This window comes from Lissotriton vulgaris, chromosome 5 (genome assembly GCF_964263255.1).
Source record: "Lissotriton vulgaris chromosome 5, aLisVul1.2, whole genome shotgun sequence".
In the NCBI taxonomy this organism is placed as follows: domain Eukaryota; kingdom Metazoa; phylum Chordata; class Amphibia; order Caudata; family Salamandridae; genus Lissotriton; species Lissotriton vulgaris.
In genome coordinates, this window is record NC_141693.1 from 257,831,953 (window position 1) to 257,844,810 (window position 12,858).

Consider the following 12,858-nt stretch of genomic DNA (forward strand, 5'->3'; position numbering starts at 1 on the left):
TTCTCCGGCGGGGTTTGAAATAAGCCATCACGGCCGTGTCTAAGAGACTTGCCTTTATGTCTTGGAAAGCTTTATTGGCCGCTACGGTCCACTCCCACTCATGATCTTGTTTCGTGAGCGCTCTTAGTGGTTCAGCCAGTGCGGCTAGGTTAGCGATGAAGCGGCCACAGTACGTGGCCATGCCTAGGAAGCTTCACACTTCGTGGGGTTTCTCGGCGTGCTGGCAGCCTTGATTGCCTCCGCCTTCTTGGGATCAACCTTCAGGCCCTCCCTCGTAAAGATGTATCCGAAAAAGTCTATTGATTCTTGATAGAAAGAGCACTTTGATTGATGGAGGGTCAGGCCGCTGTCAACTAGTCTCTTGAGAGTTGCCCTCAGGTGCGCGTGGTGCTCCTCGAGAGTCGCTGAATAGACCAGGATATCATCGCTTAGGTTGATTACTCCGCTCAGCCCTGACAGTACCTCACGTTTGGCGTTTTGAAACACCTCCGCCGCTGAGGACACCCCGAAGCTCAGCCGTTTGTACCGACGTAGGCCAACATGGGTGGAGAGGTAGTGATGTATAGGCTCGCGGGCTCCAGCTCGAGTTGATGGTATCCTGAGTTGAGGTCTAGCTTCGAGAAACATTTTGCCCCGTTCAAGTCAGCCACTATGTCGTCCATGGTTGGGGTTATGTGCCTCTCTCTCTTGACAGCTGCGTTGGGTAACCTCATGTCCACACACAATCTGATTGCTCCTGGTTGCTTGGGCTTGGGTGCGCCTACCAGCGGAGACACCCAGGGGGTCGGGCCTGACACCTTTTCTATCACCCCCAGATCTTCCAGCTTCTGTAGTTCTGCTTCTACCTGGGGTCCAAGGTTGAAGGGCACCCGCCTATGCCTCAGGGCGACAGGTCGTATCGATGCATCGATGTGGAGTTTGAGTTTTTTTCCTTTCAGCTTCCCCAGGCCGTGGAATAGTTCAGGGAATTCCTTCAGCAGAGTGTCAGCGTGGGCCTGGTGTACTTGGTTTGCAAAGAATACCAGTCCTAAGTCTTCCGCGGTGTGGTAACTCAGTAGTGTGCCTTTCTTCCCTTCGGTGATGTGGAAACGGGTTTTGGTGGAGTACTCTCCATTCACATCTGTCGTCTCTATGACCCCTCTCAGGGGTAGAGGGTCCGTTCCTCCATAGGTGTATATTCGAGCGTTGGAGGCGGTCAGTGGGGGTTTTGGTAGCATCTTGTCGTATTGGTCCGAGTCCATGACGTTTACAGATGCTCCAGTGTCGATAAGAGCTCTCACTTCCGTGCCTTCTATGGAGACGGAGCACATGGGTGGGGGTCTCTTCCGCGTCGACTCTCTGCTGACAAATGAGATGACATATACCTCATCATCACTGTCATCTTCCTATCTCGGTCGTCTCTCCTGTGCTTGGTTATCTGGGGATATGATTCTTGATCAATTGACAGTTGTCTGGCTCTCCGTGTTATGTTCTTGGGCTTTGGGCCTGTTGGCCGATATCGTCTTCCTCGGCACACTCCTGCAAAGTGATTCAGCCGGCCGCACTTCCAACACGTCTTTCCTTTCGCTCCACAGGTAGCGGTCGCTGGGTGACCCTCCCCGCAGTAGTCGCATTGGTTCCCTCGAGTGGCTGTAGTGCACTGCCGGTTCCCCTGAGGTCTCCTCTGGATCGCCTCGACCTTTTCTTCTTTGATTGTCGGCGGGGGTCGGGCCTGGGCAGGACCTGCCACCGGTGTCCTCAGGGCTACATCCATTTCTTCCGCTATGGCGTCAGAGAGCTCATGTGAGCGTGCCAGGACTAGGATTTCATCTAGCGAAATTCCAGGTTGTCGAAGAATGAGCTTTCTCAGGAGTTTGGACCGGCACCCCACTATGATTTGGTCTCTGATTTCCTCTCGCGGGTTGGTAAAAGGACATGAGCGCGCCAGCCGGCGCAGTCGCGCGTGGAACATATCTACCAATTCTGTTTCGGTCTGCCAGGCCCTCTTAAACTTTTCAAAATCGTGGTTGAGTTGCAGGTCGAAATGCGCGTCAAGCGCGGCGACCGCTGCGTCATAGTCATCTTCCCGCCCCGTGTTGGGGAGCGTCTCGAAGAGATCATAGATTTCAGGCCCTCCATATAGGATGAGGAGCGACCTCTTGACCGTCCCATCATTCTCTCTGGTGCCTTTGAAGTAGAGGTTGAGCCTTCCTACCCAGGCTTTCCACCTCGATGCGGCAGTTGCAGGGTCCGCTGCCTCGCTGAATGGGGGAATCTGTGCAGCCCCGACATGAAGGTGGCTGGGCGGTGGTGGTGCGGCCGCAGGTGCTTGAATTTGGGCAGGTGCCGGTGGCGCTGGTGGTGCGGCTGGACCTGGGCCGCCACCGGCTTGGCCGGCTCCTGGCGCCGTGACGGACATGGTGTAGGCCCCTGTCGTTTTCGTGTTCCTCTGGGCTACTGGGGTGGCTAGAGCGTGCTAAGCAGCTTCCTCCGCGCGTGTCTCTGCGCGATTTCCCACCCTCCTACGTCAAGCGAGACTGGGCTCCGCCCAACGGGTCACTGGGAGCGGGCAAGCCGATGACGGGCCAGGCTTGGCTGCGAATTATGCCCCTATATGATGTGGTTGCAGGTCTGACTCTGAGCCGCAGTGAGGCTATGACTTGAAGTGGGCCAGCGTGTGCTGGAGGGTTTTGCCAGTGCTTGTTGAGCCTCCCACGTCTTTGCCAGCGAATGGTGACGAGCCGCTGATACAGCCAGGGGCTCAGCTGCAACTCTCCTTGGAGTGCCCCTCCCCTTGGGACTCAGCTGGGATCCAGCGTCGTGCTGCGGTAAGGCGCGCACTCGTCTTCGCCCCGTCAGGGGCTCTCTACCCGATTTGGGATGGCCACGTGGAGCGCTCGCAGGTGTATGGGCAGCTTCACTCACCCGTCCGTCGTGCAGTGCCCGGCGAGTCCTGCCTGCTGAAGGCGCTCCCGACGGGGAGACGCGTGGGCGGGCCTCGAGCCTGGGCGCGGGGCGGGCCGACGGACCTCCCCGCAGTCAGGGGTGTCGCGAGCGGTGTCCCAGCGACGTGCGGCACCAACGGGTGCCGGGGCAGCAAGGTGGCAGGCGTGAATTCAGACCGCCTCGTCGCCAGTGTACAAGGCCGGTTCTAGGCCACTCTCACGGTGCTACACACAGTAATGAGGGACACGAACACAGCTAGTGAAGGTGAGCCGGAAAGACCCCGAGCGGTCTTCCGCTTTCTTTATTTATACCCCGGTGCAAGCCCGCCACGGGGTATGCGTGCTTGCGTGAATGTGTGGATACATTGTGTGAGAGCGTCCGGGAGGCTCTCTACATGAGGGGCGATCGAGCCAGAAGACAGTGTGATGTGAACAGGGTGAGACTATGAAAGAACCCGGAGGGTTTGTAAAGTGGGGGACTTCAGTGCTGAAATAGGGTCAGCGGGAGGGGCAGTTAAGGTGGGAAAATTGAAACAAGAGAAGACGGCAGCCTACACAGAGATATGCCACTGCCAGTTCTTATGCACGATTTTAAAGATGTGCGCAAGGTCACAGGCTGGTCGGCCTTTTAACACCTTGGCTGCTAGGTGTTTTCCCCCCCTGTGCTGGAAATTGCTCTTAGTATGTATTCATGACAAGCTCAGCTCGTCATCAGCACAGCTCAACTGTGCATCATGACGAGCTGAGCTCGTCATCAGCATCGAAAGGGTTAAAGAAGTAACACATTGAGCAGATGTTAATAGCGATTTCTTTTAAAAGTATTGTGTTAGTTTACGTAGCACATTCTATATGATAGGGCTAAGGGACTTTTAAATTGCTGAGTACGTAGGTGACTCTTCGTCAATTATACAGCGCTTATACTTACAATGAAGTTTCTTTGGGTGCATGGTTGAAAGGGATTGGTAATGGTACTGACGATGTGTCTTTGGGGTCGATTGATGCGCTTCACTAAACTCAGATGGTTTCTAATCTTCAATGATTAATAGTACCAGCTGAAATCCACGCTGGCGCCTCTCAGCTGATAGGTCGGTGGGCAGTTTTGTTTTCAGCAGAACCCTTTAGTTATTTCTATGTGGGAGGTTTTTCTGGTGATCAAATTATGCAACCTAGGGGCATTTTACAAGACTATTTCAGGTACAGCAAACATGGGGACACATACTTACCTATTTAACATCTTCATGTATTTGTCATCTGGGACACGTTGAGGAGTTGTTCATATTCATTTCCATTTGTTTGGGCTTGACTGGTTTTCACTGATTAACTACAGAAGGTGGGGTTTTACCTTGCATAATCGAACATTCACAGAGAAGCACACAAATACCAGCTACTGCTTTGATTAACCTGAAAACGCGTGTCACTCATTTGGAAGTATAATGTCACTTGTACACACACTGAAACCACCAAAATTGCACACATAAGCAGTCTGAAAAACCTGGCAGCTATGAGTGGTCAGGGTGATATAAAAATAAAACACACTCACTGAAATATTTGATTTCTGTCTGTCCAATAACGTGCTGCTCGCTACAGATTAAGTGTCACTAGTACCTTCTCCAATCCTTATTTAATTTAATTTACTTTTAGCGCATCATGATCATGAGACTAAGTAAACAGGGCACTAGGTTAGTGCTCTTCCATTTCTGGTGTTTTGCATTAGTTTTAATATATTCTTAGAGTTTCTTGTTGCTCAAATGGGTGTAATTTCTGGTATTTAAGTCTCCCGAGTCTTCATTGCTTGATTTTGCTCGCGAGACAGTGTCACACACAGTTTTTTAAATGTCACTCCTAATTACATTGAAATTATGAAAATGTCACACATTGCAATCTGAAACCTTGGCGGTTATGAAGTACTCTGGCCTGAGAGTTCCGGATTAAATCCGGAGCGGGGCCCCCTCCATGTACCATGCAGGGGGGCCCCCTCAACTTTTGTTACGCCTCAGAATTGCTGATGACAATTTTCCAGATCTAGTCTGGCGCCTAGGAGTATTAACGTGCGAAATCTACCGTTAAAAAGCTCCATCAGAAAAGGTAGAGCAAAAGCAAACACTAACAAAGAAGATAAAGCTCAGCGGTCTACAGTTTTGCAGTCAGGGATGAAGGGCTGGTATGAGGAAATTCCCTACACTCCTGGTCATGTCTCTTCTCTCTCTGATGACCCCCTTACTCCAGTTCCCTCCTGACCTCCTTTGCCTGCAGCTCTCTGAAATTAGCCTTGAGTTCTGACCTGGATTTTTCTGCCAGACTTCTGTAATTCCTAAAATTGACTCTTCTGTCTGTAGACTTCCTTTATTATCAGCTTGATTTTGCTCTGTTCATGACTTATGCATGTAATGCTTATGTAACCAAGCATTCTCTTTTCTGTAGATTGAGGCCTTCCAGCACATGCAGCACTTCGTACAGACAATGCAGCAGCAGGCCCAGCATGCTATTGCTGCAGAGGACCAGCAGCATAAGCAAGAGCTACATAAACTTATGGCAAGGTATGTGCTTCTGCTTTACTCTTCTACGGTACCCGTTCTGTATGAAAAGTATCACACACTTTCTCAGTTGTATTGAAGGCTATATACTGTAGGAAAGGGCCCCTTTTTGACATGGTAACCCCACTTTTTGCCTGGTATCGGATTCCATTTTGACAGACGTTAACTGGGTTCCTGCTAACCAGGCCCTCAGTTCAGACCTCTTTCCCTAAAACTGTACAATTGTTCCCCAATTGGCAATAGCTTAAGTACCCCCTGTAAGTCCCTATTAAATAGTACCCCCTGTACATAGGTCATGGGGTACTAAAGAGGATGACTAACAAAAAGGGGACTCAGTTGTTCCTTAGTGAAGAGTAATATAGTCAAGGAGGGAAGGAGGTTAATGAGAGGGTAGTGCTCGGTGGAGGGCTACCCTAGGCATCCCATTAGTTGGAATGAATGGCCTCACACACTCTTGCAAGTGTCATGCTTCATCATTGGCCGTTGCTCCTCGTTGGACAGGCGGTGCAATGTCCAACGGGCTCACCTCTAGGAGGGGCTCTTTATCGGAGACCTTTTTTCAACAGCCTGTGGGTGAAGTGCAAGTGAGGGGCCAGGTAAGGGGTGGATAGTGTAGGTGGGTGCGTTAAAATATAGTACGGGATACCGGAGATCAATTTATTCTGGTGGTTCCCATACTATAAGTAAAACCAGTGGGTAGCCTACGATCGCCAGAGGTTAGGTTCCGTATCACGATCTAGGACTACAAAGCGTTCTGTGAGGTCGACATGTTTCTCGCTTATGCAAATATGCTGCGATTCTTCAGGACCTAATATAATTGTACATCTATCACAAGGAAAGACCTAATAAAGTGTCAACCTATAAACATCATATTTACTGTTGTACTACCTGGTTATAACTGCTCTTGCCTAGAGGAGACAAAAGGAAGAGTTACCAATACAAAGACAACAGTTTCCCATTCTTGACCGTGAACACACTGTGGTTTTGTGAAGAGAAGTTCTGAATCACTAGCCAGTGATTAGGTGGGCACCAGGATGGCACCGGACGAGGTCACTCAGCCAGGCGAAGAGGTGACACTGGATTCTGCTGCTGCACGGACCAGGGGCGCTGATGTCGACCAGGCTGGAGGTCTGCGAGCTGTCCCACGTCGGATGTCTGCTGCTGGCACTGCTGGATCCGGTGAAGGAGGCAACAAGCCTTGGCTACGGCAAGCCCACGTGGCGACACAAAATGGCGTCTTGGGTGGACCAGGAAGGTCCGAGGAAGGTCCCCTTCAGGAGGAGACTAGGGCCAGTCTAGAGGAGCTAGACCAGCGGTGAAAACAACGTAGGTCGTCGTCTGGAGGGTCACTAGCCAACGGGCAAGTGACCGGACAACGTAGCAGCAACCCAGGAGCAAAAGGGCCCCACGCAGATCTGGTGGATGCTGGGGGGCTGGACTTCGGTGCTCGTGCTGCTTGGGGTTGGGGCTTCTCTTACCCCAGTGCACCCACTCGAGGGTCCCTCGGGGGTCGTGCTGGTTCAGTGTCGTGCTGGTTCTGATGATCGCCGGGTCCTCTGGTCTCGTCGCACCTACGGTTCTCAGCTGTGCTGTAGAGGCAGGTTGAGGTCAGAGAGGGCAGGGAGTCCGGGTCTCGTCGAGCTGGGCAGTCTGGTTCCGGAGGAAGGACGTTTCAGCAAACCGCAAGATACTTAGGTGGTGCCTGCTGCTGCAGGGTGACTACTCCTTAGTCACAAGGGAGAAATCTTAAGAAGAAGTCTTGAGTTCCTTTCGTGGAAAGTAGTTTCAGGATTCAAAGGTGATCTAATTTGGAAGGGTCCCCGCTCCTACCTTTATTCTAAAGAAAGGGGCTGGTACGGGACTAGGTCCTGCCCATGGGTGGGACCAGGAAGGGGGACGTGAAGTAGTGTGGCTCACTGGTTAGAGGCGGCAGACCCGAGAGCAGAGGACGGCCCGGGACCAGGGTTCAATTCCCGACGCGGCAGGTTTCTGGACCAGGGTCAGCGGACTCGATAATTCTCTCGCCTCGGTGCCCTCTCTGATCAGCGATCACACTCGGCAACTCTGGGCATTAGCTTGCCTCATCTTCACTAACGGCCCCCCCAGACCGCCGGGGATGCCTGGTCTCACCCTGGAGATACCCATTAAGGGACCATCTCTCAGGGAAGCCAGGAAGGGTTTCGCAGCGGTCGAAGCGCGGAGATACTCCTCCGGGAGTCGATCCTAGCGCTATATAAACCTGCAATTAATTAATTAATTAATAGTTACACCCCTCTCCCATGCCGGACTTTCCCCAGCTCAGGGGCTGGTGTGCCCCTGGAACTGGTTCAAACTGGCAGATGCACAGTGAGCACCGTGGTGCCACTTGCAGTCACCTTCCTATTCAGCCCTGCCTACCTAGGATACACAAAACCCTGTCTGGGATGGTGCTAGCACCGCCCCTGACAGGAAACCCTTTGTCCAAGCTCCCCTCGCTGGAAGGACTCGCAAGCTGCAGGGGGTCAGACTTGTGTCTGTGGTGGCAGCATCCATTTTGTGATGCTGAGGCTTGAGTTAACATTAACCGGGGTTCACAGTTACATACATGTTGTGTCCCTCTAGAAGGGTGGAATGCTAACCCCGTCACCAGAATTGGCGAGGGGTTAGTATTCCAATTCGTATGACACCTTACTCAACATGTTTTGATAAAGCGATACCAAAGTTGGCAAATAACCGCATCTCACATAATTCCAAGCACTCTGCCTTCAGGATTGTTAAGGCCTGCCATAGGAGTGACTGATAGGAATACATGTGTCCATTTTAGGGTTAGATATAGGTATACTACATCTAAAGCAAAGGGTGATTACACCACCTTGCCCCAGCTGTCGTGCAGCCTGTTGTGTCAGATTTAGATGGCCAGCCAGTGGTGGCATAATACATGCTGCAGCCCCTGGTAGGCCCTGGGTACACCTATGCCCTGAGTTACAGGGTCTGATAAGGTGGCCCAGTACCAATTGGTAAATGCACCTAAGGTACATGGAATCCATTTTACAGAGAGAGCAGTAGGCCTGGGGCCCTGAATAGCAGGGTCCCAGGTCAACTAAGTCGGAAAACCAGCAAAACACCAGGCAAAAAGTTGGGGGCAACCATAGTCCGGTATCCACCCTCCTACACCTTTCACAAAGCTGTCTCTCCCCCCTCCAAGAGTGAACCTGGCCTGAGCCAGGCACAACTGGTTGATGTATGCCAGAGTCCCCTTGTTGGTACCAACTTCAAAGGGGAATGTGGTATAAATATTGAGGCCCTGACCCCAGAACTTTGGAACTCTTTGAGATTAAGGAACCTGCCAAGAAGAAGAGCTGGGTAAGCTGTGAGTAGAGACTACCACTTTGCTGGGTGCTTTGCTGTGTTGGTCCGCAGTGGCTGCTTCTTTCTTGAGCAGTGAAAGGACTGGACTGAACTTTTTACAACTTCTTAATCTGAGTATCTCTGAGGGCTTGAGGTAAAGCTTGCCCCTGTTCAAGAAGTCTCAGAAAAAGCAAAGACTTAGCCTTCCTCTGGGCACCTGCATCTGGAACGGTGTGTTTCAGCTGCGACAGAGGGAAAAAGCAACCCAACGCCGTCTACAATGCCGCTGCCAGCTTCGTGACCCGAAGGCACCGCAGAGGGCACCGCTGCACATCGCACCGCAACCCTGGTCTCCAACAACGATGTCCGCCGCCACCGAGCTGCTGCTTGCACCATGACATGTGGGCACCGCACTCTCTCGTTTCCCACCGCCGCCTTGGTCTCACGGGCGACAAAGCTGCAAGCCAACATCGACGCCGCTGCCTGCGTTATGGTTTAAGGTCACCGCTCTTAAGTTACACAACTCACTGCCCCGTCCCACACTGCAGTCTTGGTCCATCCGCACCATTGACTCCCGATTGTCTGCCGACTACAGCTCTCCAGCAACGATGACGATCCTGCTTGCACTATGACCTGCCAGCACTGAGACGAGCACAGCCCCACTTCGCACCATAGCCCTGGTCTCACCGACACCGCTGGACGACTAGCACCGAGCTGCTGCCTGCACCACACCCCGAGGGCGGCACACCGCTCCCCTTCACACTCCAGCCTCACCGCCTGCCAACACCGGCGCCCCTGACTTCAACCTCATGGAGTTCAACCTGCAACACGTGTGACTTCAACTGCCGACGACTCTTGCACCGACCTCCGGAATCGACGCGTGACGACTCTTCCGAGCTCATCGCAAGGTTCCAATGCCCTGTATTTCTAAAGGTACTGTTTTACAAGTCTCCCCAGCACCAGAGCTGTTCTGTGACGCCGCGGCTGGCCTAATTAGCTGGATTTGTTTGATTCAACACCGGAATGGAACTATCGACTCCCAGAACTGTATTTAAAGTCTATTATTTGTATCTTGGTAACTGTATGTTGGATTTTTTTCGTTTTGGTGTTGTTGTACACAGATAAATATTGGCTGTTTATTTTCTCCTAAAACTGGTGTGGTGTCCTTTTGTAGTGTTTTCATTGTATTACTGTATGATATGTGCAAATTGTGAGAAAGTGGCTCTATATACACTGGACTAGAATAAAGTACAGTGTGTATAGAGTCCACCAACCCCAGAGGTATAACAGAGGCTAAAGTCAGAACTGACCTTACTCTCCAAAGTGGTAGCTTGGTCGAGCAGTAAGGCAGTACCAGAGGACAGTGTAAAGCATTTGTTGTACACACTCAATCAGCAAAAGGTTTCACACACTCAAGGACTGAACTCCAGGCCAATTGTTTTTATATCCACAGATATAGTTGTTTTATTTTTAGAACCAACAGTTATAAAAATATACTTTTATCATTATGAATGCTCTCATGTAATTACTTTGCAAAGGAGCAATAAAGTTTGTGCACACAGTGAATACAGTATTGGTAGTAAGCAACACAATCCTAGAACACACTATAACATTGAGCTCAATGGGTTTTCTACATTTCAGTACAGTTGATTACTATGCAGATTACTTTGGTAGTTCCAGGACTAGATCATAGATTCAGTCCTGGGGTCTAAGCTGAAATCAGATTAGCAAAAACGTTTTAGTTACTGTAGTAAATTTTCATGAGTATAAAGCTGTTTTAAAAGTTCACACTTCGAAACTTTTCAATGAAAATCTGACAATGTTATTCAATGGGAGAAAATTCAGAATGCAGGTAAAGAACGATCGCGTTACTTTTGTAATCCAGCACTGGTCTCCTGGGGCCAGCACTGGGGTCTTAACTTGGAACCGGTTAGTAATTACGTTTCAGTATTTCGTAGGATTTTTAAAGAATATCTCAAGTTTTCAAAAGTAGACACTTGGAAGAAATTTCATAGAAAAGCAGACAATGGATTCCTATGGAGAAAATACAGATTACTAGTAAACCCAGTTGGGATTACTTTGTCGGTTCAGTACTGGGCTGGGAGGTACAGTACTGGCTTCTCCCCTGATCACAGGTGAGTACTTCCGAATTCGGACTTTGGCTGATTTTATATGAATATTTTCAGTTTTCAAAACTTCACACTGAAAATTTTCGAGTCAAAATTGGTCAATGTTATCCAATGGCAGGTAAGTGAATTACCGGTTTCCAGGTGAGTACTTGGTTAGTGAAGTTAAGGTTCTGGGCATAGACTCAGGGGTCGCCCAGGGACAGTTATTTCAATTCCAGCGGCACAGGGGCAGCCGGGTGCAGAGGTAGGTAGGCCCAATGATATCCAATGAGGGGAAAGGGGCCTTCGGTTGGTGGCTGCTGGATTGCAGGCCACGCGGCAGTGGGAGCTGGGCTCCTGGTCACTTGCTCAGGGCAAGGGGGGAAGTAGGATAGGACCAAGGTGGCATAGCCAGCGACACTCGGGCGGCTGGTTGCAGGGTGCTCTTGAGTCGTCTGGCGCTCAATGTTATCCAATGGGAAAGGTAAAAAAGCAACAAAGGCTGCAGGCTCGGGGACGGAGACTCTTCAGGGGCGACCAGCACTTCGAGAGATAAGTTGGGATCTTGGAGCACAGGTAGGTACCCCAAAGGGAGGCACAGGGGCCTGTAGGGGGCCGGGTGCAGGGGTGTCTTTGGGTGTTGGAAAAGCTTACCCTCGGCTAGTCGCGGTTGGGGTGGCCCCTGGTTCTGAGTCTGCAGGCGTCGGCTGGTTCATCAAGGAGGGTCTTTGGGCACTGGACTTCGGGTCCCAATCGCCGGGAGGACGTCCTCGTGGTCTTGGTTCGGTTGGGCCCGGCGGGTGCAGAGTCTGCCCTTCCGGAGCTTCCTGGTTGGCACCAGGTGGGTTGTTGCAGCAGAGCCTCTGCTGATGGGAGTCCCAGTCGTCAAGAGGGTCAACGCAGGCAGGTCTTCCGGGTGTCCCGAGGTTGATGTCCGCAGGAGTCGCCGGGATTAAGCAGGAGCAGGTTCCAGGATCGACAGGCCGGTAGGGCTGGGGCCAAGTCAGTTGTTGTCGTCCTGTTGTTAGCAGCTGCACGGCGGGTCTTCTTGATCTTCTTTCTTCTTTTCGTATCGGGATCTGAGGAAGGAAGGTTCAGGGAGCCCCTAAATACTGAATTTAGGGGTGTTACAGGTAGGGCAAGGACAGAGACCAATGGGTCCCTGTCCTGGGGTGAGTACACCCCTAGTCTGCTCCTCTCTTGTGGGAGGGGGGCAGGAGCCTAGCTGCGATTGGGCAGGGCTCCCCATCTACAAGATGGCCGGAGCCCGGGGTCGTGCTTCACCTCGTCTCCTCCACCTGAGGGGTGGGGTTGGCACAGGCTGGGACACCCCACTTCCTGACGTAGTTTTCCCGCCAATCTTCCCGCCAGAGTGGGGCTTAGAACTGGTCGGAGCCAGTTCCTGGGTACAGCAAATGGTCTGGAGACGCTCAGAGGTGGCATGCTTTTGAAGCTTCCCCCTGCCCATCCTGGGGTAGGAGACCTAGCACCTTGCCCAGGATGTGCATTCTTGCAGGCCCAGGAGAGCGGGGGGCTCTCCACCCAGGGGCCCAGCAACATGTCTGCTGTGTAGCAGCCTCTGCAGCCACTCAGCCCAGACGTGGATTGTAGGTTAGGATTTCAGAGGGCATCTCTAAGATGCCCTCTGGTGCATTTTACATTAAATCCCAAACTGGCATCAGTGCGGGTTTAATGTGCTGAGAAGTTTGGTACCAAACTTGTCAGTCTTTACTGTAGCCATTATGGTGCTGTGGAGTTCGTAATGACAACCTCCCAGCACCATATACTCTTAATGGCATCACTGCACTTACAGTGCCCAGGAATGGCCATGGGTACTGTAGGGGCACAGGGCTCATGCACCTGCGCCCACGCCTCTGGCATAGGGCACCCAGCTAGAGGGGTGACTGAAGTATGCCAGGGCAGTGGGTTCTGTGGGCATGTCACACAGGGATGTGTGCCTTGTCG

General features: G+C 51.6%; 1 protein-coding gene across 2 annotated transcripts in view; it reads left to right on the forward strand.

Annotated features, from left to right (window-relative positions):
- The window catches only part of MTOR (mechanistic target of rapamycin kinase), a 938,810-nt gene that overhangs the window by 686,895 nt on the left and 239,057 nt on the right, over nucleotides 1-12,858 (forward strand). For both annotated transcript variants that reach the window (XM_086921314.1, XM_086921315.1), the window contains one exon: nucleotides 5,346-5,461. In XM_086921314.1, the coding sequence (XP_086777440.1) occupies nucleotides 5,346-5,461 (116 nt within the window). The remainder of the gene's footprint in view (nucleotides 1-5,345; nucleotides 5,462-12,858) is intronic.